The sequence below is a fragment of the Sus scrofa genome, chromosome 15, assembly GCF_054392235.1.
Source record: "Sus scrofa isolate SSC_HxYL_T2T_F1_AM1 chromosome 15, Sscrofa_HxYL_maternal_Yorkshire_Landrace_v2.0, whole genome shotgun sequence".
Taxonomy (NCBI): Eukaryota; Metazoa; Chordata; class Mammalia; order Artiodactyla; family Suidae; genus Sus; species Sus scrofa.
Genome location: NC_139397.1, coordinates 89,725,884 through 89,747,888, shown reverse-complemented (window position 1 = coordinate 89,747,888; position 22,005 = coordinate 89,725,884). Strand labels below are relative to the sequence as shown.

The window sequence follows — 22,005 nt, the reverse complement described above, 5'->3', positions numbered from 1 at the left end:
TCCCTCTAGGCCTGCAAGCCCCACAAAGAAAAACCTTAGGACAGTAGGACCAGTGAAAACCTCAGCTCTCGTCCTGAGTTGACAGTTTTCTCCAGTATTTTCACACTTCGGCTGTGGTCAACAATTTCACAACGAGGTTAGCAAAGTTTTATTGGGAATCTTCTTACAATCAAAGGTACAATCCTACAGCTGTGCTCCCCTTTTGGTTTTGTGTAAAGTCCTTTTTCCTGGGTCCTATTTGGTGTCAAGTCCAATATTATTATATTTGCCTTGCCTCATAAGTCAACCACCCCCAGGATTCTCAAACCTGCTCAGATAGGGGAACCTCAAGAAATCTTTCTTACCTTTGCTGACCTTGATATATTGAGATTTTAACCTCTAAATAGGATAACTCACAAAACTGGGGCTAAATCACAAGCTATCTTATATATAGATTTCGGGAGAGACAAACAGTAGTGTAACCTGAATTTCAAAGAAAAACTTATAGCAGAAAAAATTTAAATTGAGAAAATTGGATCTTATCATTTAATTTGACATTTTAAAATTTTTATTTATTTATTTTATATATATATATATATATATATATATATATATATATATATATAAAATTTTCCCACTGTACAGCAAGGGGATCAAGTTATCCTTACATGTATACATTACAATTATATTTTTTTCCCCCACCCTTTGTTCTGTTGCAACATGAGTATCTAGACAAAGTTCTCAATGCTACTCAGCAGGATCTCCTTGTAAATCTATTCTAAGTTGTCTCTGATAACCCCAAGCTCCCAATCCCTCCCACTCCCTCCCCCTCCCATCAGGCAACCACAGTCTTTTCTCCATGTCCATGATTTTCTTTTCTGAGGAGATGTTCATTTGTGCTGGATATTAGATTCCAGTTATAAGTGATATCATATGGTATTTGTCTTTGTCTTTCTGGCTCATTTCACTCAGTATGAGATTCTCTAGTTCCATCCATGTTGCTGCAAATGGCATTATGTCATTCTTTTTTATGGCTGAGTAGTATTCCATTGTGTATATATACCACATCTTCCGAATCCCATCATCTGTTGATGGACATTTGGGTTGTTTCCATGTCCTGGCTATTGTGAATAGTGCTGCAATGAACATGCGGGTGCATGTGTCTCTTTTAAGTAATTTGACATTTTTTTTAAATTAAAGTGTAGTTGATTTACAATGTGCCAATTTGTGCTGCACTGCAAAGTGACCCAGTCATGCATATATACACATTCCCTTTCTTATATTATCATCCATCATGCTCTATCCCATGAGACTGGATATAGTTCCCTGTGTTATACAGTAGGACCTCATTGCTTATCCATTCTGAATGTAATATTTGCATCTACTAACCCCACAGTCCAAGTCCATCCCACTCCCTCCCCAACCCTTGGCAACCACAAGTCTGTCCTCTATGTTTGTGAGTTAGTTTCTATTTCATTGATTTGATGGTATTTTCTGCAAACTGAGAAGCAGTGGCCCATCCACTGCATTTCAGAGCATGAAGTAGGAGAGGGTTAGCTCAGAGAGGTTGGGACCACAGGTTTTTGACCCACTGATTGTAAGACCTTGGGTGAATTTTTTTCATCTCTCTGAGCTTCAGTTTCCTCCAGTATGAAATGGGAATGCTAACAAATGCACCTAACTGGTATGCTTGTCAAGAAATACAATAAAGCAGTAAAATGGTTAAACTCTTCAGCTGAAGCAGGTACCCAATAAGGGCTCGACAAGCGTGGGTTGTTACTATTCACTGCTGAAGGCCATAGCGAGGTGTGTATAGGAAAGGGTTAACTCAGGCAGGGAGACAGAGAAGAAATAAGAACATTTGAGAAGATGGGAGAAGAGCAGATGTGGGTGGCAGCACAAAGCCACTGGAGCAACTATATGTGTTTATTTGATTTAGATTTCTGTTCATTTGAACCTTTTGAAAAATCATTAATCTCTACTTACACAGGGTTTCATCTGGTAGGTAGAGCCTGAGGTTATTGAATGTTCAGGCCAGGGTGCAAGGGTCATATGAACGCTCAGACTTTTGAGCAAAAGGCTGTTTCAGATGTTCTTTGAAGTTTATCTTTCTCCACGAAACATGGGGGCTGGAGCAGGAATATCAGGGGCCTGTAACCTAAGGACTTTCCAAGGGTAATCTTTCAAATTGAGGAGGAAAAGCTTAAAGGTCTTTTTTTTTTTTTTTTTTTCTACCTTGTTATTTTTTGGTTTTGTTTTTTTGTTTTTGGGGGGCCACACTTGCGGCATATTGAAGTTCCCAGGCTAGGGGTAGAAGTAGAGCTGTAGCTACAGGCCAACACCACAGCCACAGCCACAGCAACGCTGGATCCTTAACCCACTGAGCAGGGCCATGGATGGAACCTGCATCCTCATTGATACTAGTCTGGAACTCCTCTGCCTTGCTATGTTTTAAAGTAACTTTTCAAAATAATGGCCTGTAAGAAGATTTGGACACAGCCAGAATTGCAGTGCTTTTGCCATTCACCCCCAACTGGCACCTCCCCTCCCTTTCCAAAGCCGAATCAACACTTTCCAAAGCCTGTTGACAGCCTCAGAGGGCTTCCCAAGTGCACTCTGTGTTTGGGGTTATTGTTTTGAGCATGCTCAACCTTTCCTCAGATGTCACTGAACTCTGCTTAGGCCCGCCTTCAGGGCATTGACCCTTGGGCAAATAGATAGTGTTCTCTAAAAAGCTTGAATTCTTTTCAGTGCTTTACAGCGATGAAAACTGAAGTTGGAGCAGGTTGGAACACCTGACTCTCCATAGTGGAATCCATCATTTCTTCTGGCTTCTCTAAGTTCACGTTCACAGGTAAGTGACTTACACTGTCTATGACATTTGAGGACTAGGTTTTGCAAGTCCATTTCCTCTAAGTCAAACTTTGTGTGGTATTGTGTTTCTGATTCACTAGAGGCTAGCCTCTTGTGATGCGATAAACAATATTACGAGGCTTGGCTAGAAACTTGCGGAATACACTATGGATTTCATAATATTATGTATTATATAGATGACTCTTGGTTGCTATCTCATTTCTAGACATACCTTTTTTAAATGCATCAATTCTCTTGCAAATATGAGTGTGTGGATGAGTATATAGGGGTATGTGGTACAAATGGGTGAGTAGATTGATAATCTGCCCAAAGTAAAAATGCCAGTGAGCTTTTAAACTTGGCTTTATGAAAGCACAATTCTGTTTGCACTGACCCACACAAATCTTACCCTAGAGAGCTGGTGCTGGTTTGATACAGAACGGTTTCAACTCCATTCTCTTAGTTTTCAATAATTAAGATACTAAAAAATATGAACTCTGGATTCATGGCTACTGGAGGGAAAGCTGGATTCTAGAATCTAATTTCCAGTTTTTGTTTTCCCTAGCCAGGAGAAATCACATGTTGCTAATGATTTGAACACACTGATCAAATATCATTCACATTTAAGACTAGGAATAAAGTGCAGTAGTTCTCTTTACTTTTTTTTTAAGAGCCGTAGTTCTAAGGATTTTGAGAGGAATAGCTTTCTACACATATTAGCGACACGTTATAATGATTATACTTAGAACTCTCAATATTGGGATCTAATAGTGGTAATTATTAAACTTTTAAAATATTAACTTATTTACTTGTCCGATAGAGGTTCTTTCAGCCCCACCCCCACCTCATCCACACCCACCACTCCAGACTCATTTACCCCCCTCCTACTCTGTCCTTTAATACTTTTTTTCTTTTCCTTTTCTTTTTTTTCCCGATTTTTAGGGCCATACCTGTGGCATATGGACATTCCCTAGTTCCTGGGCTAGAGGTCAGATCAGAGCTGCAGCTGCCAGCCTACATCACAGCCACAGCAATGCAGGATCCGAGCCACATCTGCGACCTATACCACAGCTCACGGCAACACTGGATCCTTTGACCCCACTGGTCGAGGCCAGGGATGGAACCTGCATCCTCATGGATACTAGTAACCTGCTGAGCCACAGTGGAGATTCCCTGTCCTGTAACCCTTTTAATTGTCTGTTTGAAGCCTCCATCTCCCCGTCTAAGAGTTACTGTTTACACACCCTTCCCCCAACTTAACTGTAACCCCCATGAATAAATTGTCTGTCCTACTACTAAGAGTAATGGTGACAAGTATTTGCCGATGAATACTGAAAGTAGATTTGGAAGTAATTTAGGGAAAAAATTGGCCCACTTGTGGTTCTAAAAGACACTGAAATCGCTAGAAAAATGCCAACTTCCCTTGTAGGAATCAATTATTAGGGTTCTGTGGCTTCATGAAGATGAAGGAACTATGCAGGTAGAGACAAAGGAGAGCTGGGAGTACCTTTGGTGTTAAATCCTACTTTCTTCCAGAGCAGCTCATTAGTTCTCCATCTCAATTGTGCCCCTGTGAAGCCAGGATATCCCTGCGCCCCACAAGGATCACTGTGCATTCCCTTCTCTTCTCCATCATTTGCAGCCCCCAGGGTTGAAGGAGCCTCAGTTTTATCTTGTCCCAGGATAGTGTCTCCACATTGAGGACACACCGTCACCCCACAGCCTGCTGAACTGCAAAGCAGTGTTCTGCTATTTGTCTTGCTCCTTAGCAGAAATCAAGATTTCTTTCCTCCTCTAATGGTTCTTGGGAGAAATAAATCATTTGCTGGCTTGTTTTTTTGGCTGTGCTTGAGGCAGGCATAAATTCCTGGGCCAGGGATGGAACCCACTCCTCCCCCCCTCCTAACTCCCACCTGCAGTGACAATGCTGGATCCTTAACCTACTGAGCCATCAGGGAACTCCAATTTGCTGGTTTTAATGATAACAAGGGTGCCCCTCCTACATCCCTAAATGTCAACAGTGAAAGGCATTTTAAGGACTTTTTTTTTTTTTTTTTTTTTTTTGCCTTCTTGGAGCTTCGCCCACAGCATATGGAGGTTCCCGGGCTAGGGGTCGAGTCGGAGCTGTAGCTACTGGCCTACACCAAAGCTGAGGCAACACCAGATCCTTAACCCACTGAGCAAGGCCAGGGACTGAACCTGCATCTTCATGGATGCTAGTCAGATTTGTTTCCACTGAGCCACAACGGGAACTCCTTTTTTAAAAAATTGGAATTTGTGGCTTTGAATGTGACTTCCAAATTCAAGAGGAGCAGGGGTTGTCCTGCTCTTCCTGAGCAGCTCAGGAAGGGGAGATTGTGGTGCTGGTGGCCTCTGATGGTTTTATAGAGAGGAAGACGGCACAAGAGAACTCACAGGGTGATGGGGGGCGGGAGGCCACTCCACTCCTAAGTCGGTCCTCAAATCTCCTCAGTGGCTGTTAGGGCATTTAGACTCTCCTTACCATTGAGCCTGAATGTGGAAAGATCTCAGCCTCTTCCTCCTGAATTCAGTCTGGGCCAGAGCAACATATTTCAGAGATAGCACTACGGAGAAAATGAAATGGAATACGCGGAACGAATCTCCCCAGAAAATTCAAAACTGAGAGCCCTGGTAGAGGCGAGAAGCCATCTCCTAAGGGGACAAGAGCCTGGGTACTGTTGGCTCTTTGTTTGGGTCACCTCAGGTCTGTCTGCCAGGGAGTGAGATGAACTTTGTATGTCCTTGGTCTTGCAATTGAGGGTGCACCGCGGCTTGGTCTGGGGGATTTCTGTCTTTCCTAACCCCATTGCCTAGTCTCCCTGGGTGTGGGCTTATCAGAGTGCTGTGTTTTTTTGTGTATAAATATGAATATATCTTACCCTTTTCTTTCTTTTTTTTTTTTCTTTTTGCCTTTTCTAGGGCCACTCCCACAGTATATGGAGGTTGCCAGGCTAGGGGTCCAATAGGAGTTGTAGCCGCTGGCCTACGCCATAGCCACAGTCACGCCAGATCTGAGCCGCATTTGCGACCTACACCACAGCTCACGGCAACACTGGATCCTTAACCCACTAAGCAAGGCCAGGGATCGAACCTCCAACCTCATGGTTCCTAGTCGGATTCATTAACCACTGAGCCACAACGGGAACTCCATATCCTACCCTTTTCTTGCCCAAAAGTCACTATTAGTTCCCACTGCTCTAAGGATTTGGTCCTAAATCCTCAGCATTAAGGATGATGAGGCCCCAAAGAATCAAGGCTCTACACCCTCCAGCGCTACCCCACCCACTTTCCCTCAGACCCACTGGACACCCTTGGGGTCCTTGAACCTCTATGTTGTGTCTCAGTTCTGGGCCTTTGCACGAGCCTGGAACACTCCTCTCTCCCTGGTTCCCTTGGCTGACTTGTCCCATCTGCAAGGTCCCATGCTAAATGCCATGCTTCCAGAGCCTTCCCCAACTCTCTCTGCAAGGGCAGGGCCCTGCTTGAGGGTCCAGGAGCTGCCTGTGCTTCTCCTTTACTCAGTCATCATGCTGATTTCCTATGTGACCCCTGTCGTCCCTGCCACCATGTGGGACCCCTGTCGTCCCTGCCACCATGTCATCTCCCTGAGGACAGGCTGCTCGGAGGGCTGGTGCTCCATGGGACTTTTAGGTTGGGTAAATCAGGTCTGTAAAGATTTCTTCCTGGGCTTCAGGCTGTTCTGAACTGACCCTCAGAATACTGGGTTCTGCAAACCATTCTGTAAGGGGTTAGACTGGGAATGTTTAAAGCCTTGGTAGAAAAATGGAAATAGTCATTGTCACAGCAACTCAACTCTGCCATTGTAGCCCCAAAGCAGCCAAGGACAACATGAAAACAAATGGGCATGCCTGTGTTCCCATAAAACTTAGTGCACAAAGACAGGCAGTGGGCTGAATGCTCCTGTTATCCTCACATACTTCGGCCTGGAAGGATTCCAACTCCTGGGAAAAGTTTTTTTTAGATGCCTGCACCCACAGCATATGGAAATTCCTGGGCTAGGAACTGAATCTGAGCTGTAGCTATGGCAACGCCAGATCCTTTAACCCCTGATCGAGAATCAAACCCATGCCCCTGCAGTGTCCTGAGCTGCTGTGGTCAGGTTCTTAACCCCCTGAACCACAGAAGGAACTCTAACAGAAAGCTCTTCTATTTTTTTTTTTCTTCTCTCTCTCTCTTTTTATGGCCACACCCATGGCATATGGAAGTTCTTAGGCTACGCAAGGGGTCAGATCAGAACTGCAGCTGCCCGCCTATACCATGGCCACAGTGATACCAGATCCAAGCCTCATCTGTGACCTATGCTGCAGCTTGTGGCAACACCGGATCATTAACCCACTGAGTGACACCAGGGATCGAACTCAAATTCTCAGAGACTATGTTGGGTTCTTAACCTGCTGAACCACAAGGGAAGCTCCAGGAGAGTTATTCTCACCTCAATGTTTTTTTTCCTTCCTTTCTCCCTCCTTTCCTTCTTCCTTCCTTCCTTTTTCTTTCTTCATTCACTTGCTCCTTCCTTCCCTCCCTCCTTTCTTTCTTTCTCCCTTCCTTTTTTTTCCTTTCTTTTTCTCCCAGTTCTCCCACAGTGTCAACAGCCAGATGCTAGTGTTGATCCAGCCTTGGTGAAGGTTAGCTGGCTCATCTGTTGCTCCAGGCTGGTGTCTTGATGTCAGACTGGCAAGCCTTGTTGTCATGGCCCATGGCAGGCTCTGACATGTTGTAGTCTTCAGATCTTGGATTTGCTCCTGGTCTGGCCTGTAGAACCCTGTATCTCCTCTAGTTATGACAGCCTCAAACCCCTGTAGCACTTCAGCTTTAGCCCTTCTTTGAGGTCTGTCAGTGTCCCAGGTTCTCTCTGGCCACCCATCCAAGTGCTGTTCTCTGCCTCCTCTCTCCTCCTCAGCAGTGATCTTCCAGAAGGTCGTTGTTTATGTTCTAAGGTAGAAAAGTCTTTGGTATGTCTTCCAACAAAGGTCAAGAGTCTGTCCTCTAAATGTGAATTTCTGTGTTGATAAGATTACACATTTTATCAAAGAAAAAGCAACCTCAACCCTGGATAGTTAAATCGAAGTGCATGAAGTAGGTTATAGACCCCATGCCATTTGGCCAAGGGGGCACTGGTGCTGGCCTAGGCAGTTCTGAATACTTGGGGGATTCCACAACTAGTGTGACAAAATCTGCTGACCAGTGTTTAGAAATCTTGATTTCCAACTTTAACTCCTAGATTCTCTGAAGTGTATTGAAAAGACAATTTTTTTCTGGAAGACCTTGAAAATTCTCATTCTGTTCCCAAAGAGATTTTTTTTTTTTAGAGATTAAAATTATTTACTATATAAAGAGGCAGAATGAAAAGGAAATAGCTTGGTACTTTATTTTCAAATCTGAGTTCTTTTGTGGGGGTTAAAGTACAATTTTGTTACATAAATTGCTAAGAAACCCTAATTTAAGGGTCCCGCAATGTACAATACACTTATCGCTTTCACACACTTCAGGAAGCTCAAGGATATATCGTTAGCTTAGATGCTGTGGATAATAGCTGAGGGAGTAGAATGAGTTGACATTGCATGTGCTTGCACTCTTAAATCATAAAAGGACCAAGTTGAGGAGGAGGCATCTCTCACTACCCTGTACAACAGATGCATTTATCACTGAAGCTAGATTCTCGCTGTTTCCAGGGTTTCAGAGACCAGCAAAGATATTCTCTAGCACCTGCTGTGTGAGTTTCCCCAGATCTCATCTAAAAAAAAAAAAGGGAACTAACCAGTGGAGGAAAACATGGTCTAATGATATATCTTAGCACATTTATAATGATGAGTCCATTCATATAACAGCTAGTTTTGGAAACATAATTTTTTTTCCCTGGAAAATACCACAAACAAAGCCTTAGTTTATTCTTTCTCAAAAAAAATTTTTTTTCTTTTTCGGCCGTACCTGTGGCATACGGAAGTCCTCTGACCAGGGATTGAATCCAAGCCATAGATGTGACCGATGCCACAGTTTTGGCAATGCCAGATTCTAACCCATGGCTCCCAGCCAGGGATCAAACCCATGCCATAGACACCATGTCTTCTTTATCCATTCATTCATTGATAGGCACTTAGGTTGTTTCCATATCCTGGCTATTGTGAATAATGCTGCAATAAACATGAAAGTGCAGATTTCTTTTCAATACTCTCTTCATTTCTTTTAGATATATGCCCAGGAGCGGAATCACAGGATCCTAGGGTAGTTCTATTTTTTTAATTTTTTGAAGAGTCTCTGTTCTGTTTTCCATAGTAGCTGCACCAATTTACCTTCCCACCAACAGTGTGCCAGGGTTCCCTCTTCTCTTCAACACTGTCCAGCCAACCCTGTCTTTTTGATGGTAGCCATCCTAACAGATGTGGGGTGGTATCTCCTTTTTTTTTGATTTGCATTTTCCTGATTATTAATGATGTTGAGCATCTTTTGATGTGCCTGTTGGCCATCTGGATGTCTTCTTTGGAAAAATGTCGTCTCAGTTCTTCTGTTGTCAGTGCCTCTGTCTTTTTGTTCTATGCAGGCCCTCAAATGGTTGAATGATGTCCATTTGCTTTGGTGGGCCATCTTCTACTCATTCAAATACTAATCTCTTCTGGAAATGCCCTCACAGACACACTGGGAAATAATGTTTTATCTGGGCATCCCTTAGCCCACTCAAACTGACACATAAAACTAACCATCCCACCAACCTCAGAAGGTCACTCTGAGACCAGGATAAAATGAAACAAAGCAAGGCCAGTTCATAATTCTATCCAAACAGGCAAGAACAAGGTCAACTTGCAACCTGCACAGTATCAAACATCCCTCTCTCTTGATAAATGATTGACAGCTAGTTCTTCACCAAATCATAAAGTTGCTCTGACTTTCTGACAGCATTTAATGTGGAACAACCTCCCTGCCTTAGACCTTCTCTCAGATCACCTAACTAAAGCCCCAAATCCTATTTTAGTTTCTTCATAACACCCTCTTATTGAGACACCCCAGGGTAGTCTCCCTCACAGCAACAAGAAATAAATCCAGATTATTCAAATACAAGTGAGTTCCTGGTGGTCTCTGGCTAAAGGGTATGAATTTTTGCCTTTGAGAATGTTACTTTTTCATAATAAAATGGAGATCACAAAAATCATTGTGTTTAGAAGGAAGCAAAATGCAAGCAACCTTAATGCGAAGTCTAATATACAGAATTGCTAAGGAAATACAGAGGGAAAGTAAAGACACTAGGTTGGTTGATTGTATTCTCCTCCTTAATAGAAGATGTGTTGCTACAAATGACCCCAGAAGGATGGGTGGAGAGGGGGCAGGGACTTGGACGCTAAGCTTGAAGGGCAAAGGTGACTTTAGCTGCCTTCTCCTTTTGTGCCAGTTGACTTACATACAGACACAGTGTCATGTCATTTTCACACCTGTCCTGCCAGGTGGATTTTACTACCACCACTACCATCTCCCTGACTTAAAAGATGGAGAAACCAGGGCCTGGAGAGTGGGTCAAAAACATATCCAGCAACATAGGTGAAGCCACAGGCAGTACCAGGATCCATGAAACTCCAAAGTTCACGGGCGAGACACTCACTACACCAGTGGCCTCTAAACACTGCCAAATATTTGCACACCCGTCGAAAGAAACCTTTTTAAATGAAGAGCTAAGCCAGGAAACAAATAGTCAGAGACTGGATTTTTTTTTTTTTTAAAGTCTCATTTTATTTTTTGTTTTTTGTCTTTTTGTCTTTTAGGGCCACAACAGCAGCATATGGAGCTTCCCAGGCGAGGGGTCTAATCAGAGCTGTAGCCTCCGGCCTACAACACAGCCACAGCAACTCAGGATCTGAGCCAAGTCTGCGACCTGCACCACAGCTTGCAGCAACGCCAGATACTTAACCTACTGAGCAAGGCCAGGGATTGAACCCACGTCCTCATGGATGCTAGTTGGGTTTGTTACCACTGAGCCACAATGGGAACTCCTGCTTCTTAATATTGTTTGTTTGTTTGTTTATTTATTTATTTATTTATTTATTGTCTTTTTGCCATTTCTTGGGCCACTGAGGTTCCCAGGCTAGGAGTTGAATCAGAGATGTAGCCACCAGCCTATGCCAGAGCCACAGTAACGTGGGATCCGAGCTGCATCTGCCACCTACACCACAGCTCAAGGCAACCCACCGAGCAAGGCCAGTTGACTTACATACAGACACCTCATGGTTCCTAGTCAGATTTGTTAACCACTGAGCCACGACGGGAACTCCAATATTGAGTTTATTTTAAAAACTTTTCTTATAAATCATATTGATAGCTACCATCATTTTGATCGTACCTTTGTTTGATATGATGTAAAGAGAAGGTTATTTTACCTCTGTGGTCTTCCTCCCCAGAACACACAGCTTCTGTCTAATCATGAGAAGTGCAGCTGATAAATTCCAATTTAAGGGACATTCTACAAAATAACTGCACAGTACTTCTCAAAACTCTCATCCAAAAAAAATTGGATCCAAGATCATCCAAAAGAAAAAAAAATTATGAGAAATTGTTATATGCAAGAGAAGTTTAAGGAGATTTGACAACTTAATGTAATGTCTTTCCTCCACATCTTCACAACACTTTGTACTACTGGATATTTAATCTTTGCTAGCATTCCAATTAATGGTTTTAGTAATCGTCACTGATCCGTATCCAAATTTATTCATTGAGTTGCAGCATCATAATTTTTCTAATTTTCTAGGCTTTTAAACATCAAGAATGACTATTAATTTTTACTGAATATTATTCTGCATCTATCAAAATGATCAGTTTTTTTTGATATTAGACAATTGTTGCATTCCTAAGATCAGCATTGCTGACTGTTTTTTCATAAAACTGCTCAATTATATTGAACATATTTAGCATTTTTATTTTTTGTCTTTTAGGGCCTCACCCACAGCATATGGAGGTTCCCAGGCTATTCGGGGTTGAATAGGAGCTGTAGCTGCTGGCCTACATCACAGCCACAACAATGCAGAATCCGAGCCACATCTTCGACCTACACCACAGCTCACCACAACGCCGGATCCTTAACCCACTGAGCAAGGCCTGCGATCGAACCTGAGTCCTTAAGGATCCTAGTCAGATTCGTTTCCACTGAGCCATGAAGGGAACTCCGCAGGATTTTAAAATCTATTTTCAAAAGTAATTATGATTCTATTTCTTATAACATTTCTTTTTTTTTTAAATGTCAAGATTATACTTGTTTTATAAAATGAATTGGTAGCAGTTCCCCTGGTCCATGCTGGATCCAAATTCTGGATCCAGGGGGTGCATTACAAAGGAGCACCGCAGCCTACTCACCAGTATTTGGGTGTTGTTGGTTAGCTACAGTGACCAAGACTGTTACCAGTTGGTCGTGCCCTTCTTGTGTTTTTTTACTTTCAGTTGTTAAAAAAAAAAAAAAAAAATCCATCAAAGAGACAAATGAGCATAGATTAGTAGCAAAAATAAATAAAAAGCAACTATCCATCCCTCAACCAAAGAAAACTGCAATCAGTGTTTTGGATTTATCTTTCATAATGATTAGACTCTTTCATGGGGTTATTAGCCAATGAAAAAAATCTGCTTTTGTCTGAGACTGTTAATGAAGGTTATTTCTTGAACCAAATTGTTCTTTTGTTTGGTTACTTTGATTAAAGAAGAGAAAATCAATAATAATTGGAGTACCTCTTATTTTATTTTCTAGGGTTGCCGGCTGAGGATTGCAATCACTATGTCTGACTCGGTAATTCTTCGCAGCGTGAAGAAATGTGGAGAGGACAATTACGGTTTTGAGCCAGACAAATCATGTAAGTGGCCTTTTTCTCTTACTATCTCATATGTGAAGAGGGGTGAGAACAAAGATGGAACAAGCTAGTACAGGTTCCAGGAGCAGAGGAATCTAAGCAACAATAAATGGAACCGTTACTGCATGTTCTTTTTACGCACTCTGGGTGTTTCTCCCCCAGATCCCATTTAATGGAATGTCTGAGCGTGCTAGGTAAGAATTCGCAAAGCCTGTGCGAGTGAAAGCATCTCACCCCGAAATATCTCTTTCCTGGTGGAGTAGGGTTGTTCCAGCACTGGCTGTTATTATTACCTTTATTCATATAGTGTTATAACGGAGTATAGTAATACCTATTTAGTGAGCTCTGCTCCCCGAGAGGAATAGTTGGCCAGAGTGAGGGAATGTGAAAGGGGGGCTGTAGCACTAGCGTGTGGTGTATAGTCAGGGCAGATGCTTCTAAGCGATTATTATTATTTGTTTGAAAAAAATCCTCTGATTTTACATTTTACAGAAGATGAAATTGAGACCTGGATACATTCTTTTTTGAACTTGGCAGAGATCACATCACTAATAATAGTTAATGGAGCCGTAATCCTAATCCAGTTCTGATTCCCAAAGCTAAAAGTTTAATCTCTATCTACACTGTAATGAATGCATCTTTACTCTTTTTTGTTTGTTTGTTTTTTTGGGAAGTGGGGGGCACCACACCATTGGCATATGAAAGTTCCCAAGCCAAGGGTCAAATTGGAGCTACAGCTGCCAGCCTACATCACAGCCACAGCCACAGCAACACCAGATTCAAGCCACTTCTGTGACCCACACCACAGCTCAAGGCAATGTTTAATACTTTAAATCACTGAGCAAGGCCAGGGATCGAACCTTCATCCTCATGGATAAAATTTGGATTCTTATCTAGCTGGGCCACAGTGGGAACTCCTCCTCTTTACTCTTACTGAAATGAAATGAAATAAAACTAAGCTAAATGCCAGAGAAGCCAGGATGTGCTGTCCGGTGCAATGGTTGGCATTAGCACCTTGGGCTCCTTTCCCCATGGCTTCCCTGCAGCCATGACCCTGAACCTTCACTTTCATCTCCTCCTCTCCATCTTCTCTGACCTACACTGGGGAAAATAATATGTGGCTCAGTCCTATGGCTTCTACCTGCATGGTGATGTCAATAGCATCTTACTGTCTGGTTGATTTGTGGTCTATATTTTAGTTAGATAAATTCAGCTGTTTCTAAAGGACAATAAATAAATATTAACTTTATTTGCTAGTTCAGAAAATTAGATTTTCTCTAGCTAATTTAGAAATGTTGGTCTCCAGTTGGCATTCCAAAGATAAAAAGATTAATTTTTCTGGAGAAAAGTTAAGAAATGTAGTCAAGGCAGCATTCCTGACTGTGAAAGACTATCTTCTTCTATAATATGGAGGGGGAGGGGAGGGATAGAGGAGAGAATCGAGTAATTAATTTGCATTGTTCCGTGAATAAAAACAACTGTAGGAATGATTTCTAGAGCAAAATTGTTAATGACTACGTTTTGTCATTGTTATTAACTCCTTTATGCACTGTTTTTATCCTGACAGTGAATGATAAGAAACAAAGGTAAGTGGTTGTTTCAACAATGCATCACATTTTTCTAGAATAATTCCCTAATATTTCCATGAAAAGCACAAAGAAGAAACAACATTTTCATACACATTGTACTTCCTATGAGTGGTATATGTATAATCCATTCTTTTTCTCTTTAAAACTTTGATAGAATTTAATTTCAAAACCCTTTGAGGATATCCCTTTTGGATTAGGTCCCAATCTCCCCTGCATGTCCAGGTACACCACAGAATTGTTTGTTTGTTTGTTTTGCTTTTTAGGGCTACACCTGTGCAGATGGAAGTTCCCAAGCTACTGGTCAAATTGGAGCCACAGCTGCTGGCCTACACCACAGCCACAGCAGCACTAGATCCTTAACCTCCTGATCCAGGCCAGGGGTTGAACCCACATCCTCATGGATACTATTCGGATTTGTTTTGGCTGTGCCACACTGGGAATTTTTGACCTAAACATGTGGAGGGAAAGTTGGACAAGTATGATTTTGTGGGCACAGCAGAGGTCCCTAAACCCCAATTTTCTTCCACAAGCAAATAGTGGAAACCTAAAATATAGTTATTAGATACTTCTTTAGTTTAAGAGTTTAAATTCTCGTATAAAACAAATGTCGGTTAATCATTCTTCAGCACGAGGGCAGGATTAATGGAGTCTGTTCTAGAAGACAGAAGGGAGGCACAAGCTAAGTTTCAGAAATCAAGGTGGTGGAAAGGGAGAAAGGCATTTAAGAAATTGTAGGTAAGTCATGGTGGAGGGAGGTGGAGGGTGTGGTAACATTAGCTTTGAACTTGAAACAGTAGGGTCAGCCTGGGAGCACCACTCTTTTCTCACTGAGTGGGAAAGAGATGAAAAGGGGCATGGATGCAAATGAATGGGCTGCCATGAGAGGATGAGCGGGAAGGTTGAGTAAGAGCTTTGATTTTTAGAAGAAATGAACCTGTCTCTGGGTTACCACATCGTAAGGTAGAATGAGATCTCAGTTGAAGTTTGACAAAGCTGCAGAGGGGAGTGGGAGCATCTGTAGAGGGATGAAGTCCAGTGTTGTGGGTTGAGCCAAGGCTGGAGACCATACTCTTCATTCACTCATTCACTCATTCATTCATTTCACTAATCTTGAGTGCCTACTAGATACCAAGCAGTACTATAGGCGCTGAGGATATAGAAAATAACAAAATAGGCCCCAAATTTCCACTGTTGAGAAACTCACATGTCCTTGAAGAGCTCCTCCCTCAGCAAGGGAGACATAATAAACACCATAAATAAATAAAATATATAACATGGTAGCTAATTTTTATCATCCCCTTTCTAAGAAGAAAAAAATAAACATGGAAACGGAGATTTGAAATGACATGGGGTGAGAGTTGAATTGTTAAAGTCTTTTATTTATTCATTTATTTATTTATTTATTTATTTTTAATAGTTATTTCCCCAATACATTTTTTTTTCTACTGTACAGCATGGTGACCCAGTTACACATACATATACACATTCTTTTTTTGCACATTATCATGCTCCATCATAAGTGACTAGACATAGTTCCCAGCGCTACACAGCAGGATCTCATTGCTAATCCATTCCAAAGGCAATAGTTTGCAAAGATTAAAGTCTTTGGTCATAGAAAGTCCCATTGAGAAGGCGACTTCTGAGAGAAGGTATGAAGGAAGCGAGGGAGTTGGCCACAAAAGTATCTGAAGAAAGAACATTCTGGCGAGAAGAAGTAGCAAGTGCAAACACCCCAAGGTGTGAACAAATTTGACACAGACAAAGGAAAGCAAAGAGGTGGCTTAGGTGGTGAGAACTGGAGCGCAGGAAAAGGAAACAAAGCTCAGAGAGTCAATTGGCCAGGCCACAGAGGGATTTGGACATTGCAGCAAGGATTTGTGATTCTACTCTGAGCTGGAAGGGAAGCTCAGGGCAGTCTAGTGCTAAGCATGGCATGTGGCAGCCTCAGTGCAGAGGGTGGAGAGGTTGTCTCTGGAAAGCCCAGCAGCCTGGCTTCAGGAGGAGAAGGGGAAACAGCCAGATGGGTGCAGAGGTGGGGTTTCTAAGGATGGATTTGGAGGAAAAGATTAAAGATGATAGTGAGAGTGTGGTCTGAATGGCAGGCAATGGACTTAGAATGCCTGGGGAACAAAGCAAAACCTTGATGGGGTTTAGTGACTGTGAATAAATGGAGGGTGTAAGGAACTGAGAGGCTCAACTGAGGTGACACATAGGTGTGGAAGGAGGAAGTGAGAAAACAAGAGGCACTGGTGTCCCAAAGAGCTGATGGAGTAGAGGAGTTCCTGGTGAAAACAATTCAAGGGTGTATTCATGAATGGATGATTCAGGTGGAGATCCCTGGAGTTGAAAAGTTCAAGGAGAGGTTGAGTACAATTTCATGAGAAAGAAAATAATCAGAAATAATAAGTAAATATGATTTTATGGGAAATGTGGGAGTTTTCTTGAATTTTTCATTGTATCAACCCTACGTACTGTAGTTGTAAAATTTTTAAGTGCTAGATGGAAACAGATAATCCAATCACCTCTATCTGCAAAGAAATGTAGATAGAAATAGGTTGGGGTATCAATGCTGAGGTCCAATAGCTATTTGTTATTCTAACAGAGGATACAGAGTACTTTTTATTTTCTCTCAGTACCTCTCAGAAAGACCTCAGTGAATCTCTACTGAACATGACATAGAACGACATAGAAATCTCTAGAAGAGGTAAATCTGAAAATAAAAGCCTGTCTTTAGGATACCAGTTTTGGCAAGGATTTCTCAGCCAGTGGGGGCTTTCTTTCTTACTCAAGAATGACTCACAAAATCACCCTAGAGAAATCTAGGGAGAATTTCTCCTTGCTTTGGAAAAGATGTCTTGTAAATCCCTGTTTTCTCCCTCAGGCTACAAGATGAGAAGAAAGGTGGCGGCAGTCAAGTTGGCCTCTTTCAACTGGTAATAAAACTGTGCTGATTTACCGCACAGGTTTTGCAACAGTGAGTTGTTCAGATCTCAGAGGAAATGTTTGGAGGAAATGTTAACTCTTCAGTCATATTGGCAGGTTTTTAACTACAGTGATCACCTTTTGAGTCATAAACTTTGTCTATGCAATAGCAGGCTGAATAGCCATTAGAAATTTATTGCTGATTAAGCACACAAATCCTACCATCTGGAAGATAAGAAAAGTGTTCTAAAAGATAATCCCCAAGTCCATAATTATGATTTTACTAAGGAAAATTATCGCAGGAATCACGTCATACATTTTATTTTTATGACAGATATTTAGAAATTCCATAGTATAGGTATTTTCCCAAAATCTGCATAGACTGGAGGCATTTCTAGGTACAAATAGATGATTTTTATCGTCAGCATCAGTTTTGGGAGCCAATTTATGCTATTGCCGAATAATCCACATCGTATGTATTTTTGACAATAGCATCAGTACCAGTTATTTTTTCCCCCTTAAGTTGGAGATGAATAGCTAAGAACTAGGGTCAGCTCTTGAGATAACAAAAAGGGAATTAAGAGACTAAGAAGAAAGTAACATGAGCTAACAATGTAAGAGTCCAATGACTTAGGTAATTGATGTATCAATTATGTCAATATTAGTGAGAACTCTACTGTGCATCAAAAATGGTTCCCTTAAAACGTGGTGTTGAATACTATTTATCAGAATTTAGAAACTATAATTATGTAGTCCTCCTGCCTCTCCTGCTTTTCACCCATAGATGATCTCTGAATCCTTTGTTTTTCAAGTTTCGGTTTTCTTCAAAGACTGATATTTGGCTGATGTTTGTGGGGAGTTTGTGTGCATTTCTCCATGGAACAGCCCAGCCAGGCGTGCTACTCATTTTTGGCATGATGACAGATGTTTTTATTGACTATGACATGGAATTACAAGAACTCCAGATCCCTGGAAAAGCATGTGTGAATAACACCATAGTATGGACCAACGACTCCCTCAACCAGAACGTGACAAATGGAACGCGTTGCGGGTAGGCTGCTATATTCACTTTTCTTTGCTCATAACTTAATCCAACACCTTAGACCCCTCAGCTGTGCTACCTAGTTTTTGCTCATAACTTAGATGGTAACTCAAAACATGTAAAGAGAACCTTATTGACAGAGCCCACAGAAACAGAAATTCATCCATATTTCTAGAAATTACACTGCCCTGAGGTTCTTTCTATCCTACTGAATCTTTAAATCCTAACAAAAGACCAAACTGGAAATTGCCCATTAAATACATCACCCAAATTTCACCACTTTGTAGGTCATAGGCTTGATGATGACACTACTAATACTTAATGCCACTAGGAAGGTGACCCATGCATTTTACTTGAGTCCCTGTCAAGTCTCATATCTAGGACTTCCTTTTCCCTTCCTTCCTCCCTCCCTCCCTTCCTTCCTTCCCTTTTTCTCTTTTTTCTTCCTCCTTCCTCTCTTCCTTTTTTCCTTTCTCCCTCCCTTCCTTCCTTTCTACCTTCGTCTCTCTTTTCCTTCCTTTCTTTTTTCTTTCTCTCCCTTTCTTCTTTCTTTCCTTCCTTCCTTCCTCTCTTTTCCCCTTTCTTTCTTTTGTTTGTTCATTCGTTCTTTCTTTCTTTCCTTTCTTTCTTTTCTTTCTCTTCCTTCTTTGTTTCTCTCTCTCTCTTTCTTCTCTTTCTCTTTCTTTCTTTCTTCCCTTCTGTTCCTCAGCTGCTGTGACTATGGCTGATGACCCACTTGATCCCCAGGTTCTCTCTACAATAGGAATTTCATCATTATTGTGCTGTGGGACTTGGAGTAGGGGCTGCCAGTTTCAGTTAGCAGTTGAGTTTCTATAGTTTCTGGGGAAGAGTACCGTGGAGCTCTGAACAGAAGACAGCCATGCAGAATTAGCCAGAGCTCACTGTGCTCCTGTCCTCTGAGTGATAAGCCCAATAGGGTGCTCCGTAATCAGTGAGTCCTCAGTGTGCACAGGGTTGACTCACTGTCATAGCATGGACTTTGCAGTCTGCCTCAAGCTGCCTCGGGGACAGAACAAGCTCATTTGCACGTATGAACACATTCAAGTTTGAGAACCAAGGGCAGGGCACATCCTGGCTAGAAAGACACTTGGAATGTCTCCCCTGAGTGAATTTATATTTTTCTCCTTCATTTGAAATTTCTTCTACAGGCTTGATTTCAGATTAGGAACAAATCCTTCAAATCACGACTGCACTTCCATAATATTATTTACCATTAGGGTCTTTCACTCTTTCAACCAAAATCTGTGGAACATCAGCTGTGTACCAGAAAAATGAGTGAACATCCAGGGCATGGTGATGTCTTGTGAGTCACAGCCCTTATCTCTGTGGAGCTCAGGTTTAGCTAAAGAGGCCATCATGAACTCAATGACCATGCAAATAAGTACGTAGTTATAAACTGGTTAGCGCTTGACAGAAAAGGACAAGGTAGCATGTAATGTGCAAAATTAGCCTTCAAAAAATAGTAAGTATACTTATTAGAAGTAAATTTCCAATGTTTAAAAATGTATATTTCTCTTCCAAATTTGGAAGTAGGACTCAAAACAATTTGCGTAAAAGAGAGATTGTCTTCAATGACAATCTTTTGTTTTTCATGTATGTTGGAGGACAGAATTGAACTGATGTTTATGTAGTGATGTAACTACGAAATGTAAGCTAATTACTTTCCTCTTTGAAAAAAAATCCATTCAGATTTATGTATGATGTAAATTGACCCCAATCATTAACACTCATGAAGATAAACTCTTCAAAGGAAAATTCCTGAAGTATATCCTGTTATGTCTTAAAAACTGGAAGTAAATGTTAGAGGGACCTGAATTTGAGACATAGCCAAGATAGCAAGTGCTCATAAATATCTATTAGATGAATTAAAGAATGAATCTGTCTTTAACGTCTGCATCACTGGTATCTGTCAGAAAGGAATTCACCATGACTACCTATTACTCGCAGTATATTTATTCTTACTGGGTCATACACTTGAAGGTGAGCAAATAATTAAAAGCAAACAGGAGCTTTCAGAAATTCCTCAGCTTTGGCTGAGTTCACGATATCAAACATGCCAATAGATATTTGTCTTTTAAAAAAATTTTTTAAGGAGTTCCTGCTGTGGCTCAGTGAGTTTAAGAACCCAATAGAGCATTCGGATTCGATCCCTGGCCTCACTCAGTGGGTTAAGTATCTGGCGTTGCCACAAGCTATAGTATAGTTCACTCTTCCTACAGTGTAGGAAGTCCATATGCTGCAGTTGTGGCCCTAAAAAGGAAAAAAAAAAAAAAAAAAGGAGCTACCTGAGTGAAAAAAAAAAAAAACAAGAAACTATTGTGGATTCTCAGAAACGAAAATGTAGCATTCTGGCAGTATGTTCCTGGTGTATGTGGGTATTCTCTAAAGCAACTTTACCTGGTGATAAACTATGTGTCCATAGGTCAATGCCCTGTGCATTAAGGCATATGGACCCTCCAACATTTTGAAACTAGGATATGGACACATTTCTGCCAATTTTGGATACTCACTCTAAGGTGTCAGTGCTACTGGGTCCATAGTACATGAGAACGATTGAAAGGAGGGCTCCTGGTGAGGCAATGCAACTTGTCATAAAGACCTCCTAGGTATTTTCAGTGAAAAACCTAAGGCTTTAGTAAACCTGAAACCTTGGAGTAACTTGAGTGATTCAGCTTTATGGTACCTTTATTTTTTATAACAAGCAAGGCAAGAATCCTCATATCATTGTAAAATACCTTTTACCTTTTCCCTCTAATTGTCATTTTTTCTCCCCTCTTCTCTCTTCAGCAAATGAGTCAGAGGAATCTTAATTTATCCAAGTAGGCATATGTCAATTTTGCTGTTAAAAAGAAAGACATTCTGTGGTCCAAATCACCTGCATATTTTATAGACTCTTTTCTAGGATTTTATAATCACCAGTGTTTTCCACCATGCAGATGATGAAGAATTTGATGGGCAAAGAAACCAAGCCAGGCTCATCTTTTCCTTCTTATCAGTTTTTCTCATAGGTTTGTCCTGTTGTACCAGAAATATTCTCAAGCATTCTTTAAAACCCTAATAACTTCTTCCCAGGATAAAATAGAAGTGAGTTAACCATTTAGCTCCAGATGTGTGAAAAGAATCACAAAGTGTATGTTCTATGCACGGCTGCTGGCAGTGATGCAATTCTCCTGAACTTTGCTCCAGTAAATCTCACCACTGGCTTATTGCTCAAAGCTCAGTCTTAGTAGGCTTGTTCATACCTGGCAGCAGCATCTTTCATGACAGGCCCTCTTTCACCTCTGCTCATAGTGTCTGTAGAATAAATGTACAACAGGGCAAAAATAAGTAAAACTTATTTATTTATTTATTTATTTAGGGCCACACCTGAGGCATATGGAGGTTCCAGACTAAGGGTGGACTCCAAGCTGCAGCTGGCAGCTTACACCACAGCCACAGCAATGCGGAATCTGAGCCAAGTTTGTGACCTACACCACAGCTCATGGCAAAGCTGGGTCCTTAAGTAAGGCTGGGGATCAAACCTGCATCCCCATGGATACTAGTCAGGTTCATTGCCTCTGAACAATGACAGGAACTCCACCACAGCCACAGCAATGCGGAATCTGAGCCAAGTTTGTGACCTACACCACAGCTCATGGCAAAGCTGGGTCCATTAAGTAAGGCTGGGGATCAAACCTGCATCCCCATGGATACTAGTCAGGTTCATTGCCTCTGAACAATGACAGGAACTCCCTAAGTAAAA

At 41.5% G+C, this 22,005-nt stretch overlaps 1 protein-coding gene across 5 annotated transcripts in view; it reads left to right on the top strand.

The window, feature by feature from the left end:
* Positions 1–2,736: 2,736 nt before the first annotated feature.
* Positions 2,737–22,005, top strand: part of ABCB11 (ATP binding cassette subfamily B member 11) — an 83,839-nt gene continuing 64,570 nt past the window's right edge. For 3 of the 5 annotated variants that reach the window (XM_003133457.6, XM_084999393.1, XM_084999395.1), the window contains exons 1-5: positions 2,737–2,833; positions 12,590–12,692; positions 14,257–14,275; positions 17,160–17,211; positions 18,013–18,251. In XM_003133457.6, coding sequence (XP_003133505.4) covers positions 12,617–12,692; positions 14,257–14,275; positions 17,160–17,211; positions 18,013–18,251 — 386 coding nt within the window. In that variant the 5' untranslated portion in view covers positions 2,737–2,833; positions 12,590–12,616. The remainder of the gene's footprint in view (positions 2,834–12,589; positions 12,693–14,256; positions 14,276–17,159; positions 17,212–18,012; positions 18,252–22,005) is intronic. The other 2 variants (XM_084999392.1, XM_084999394.1) reach the window with 1 other exon arrangement.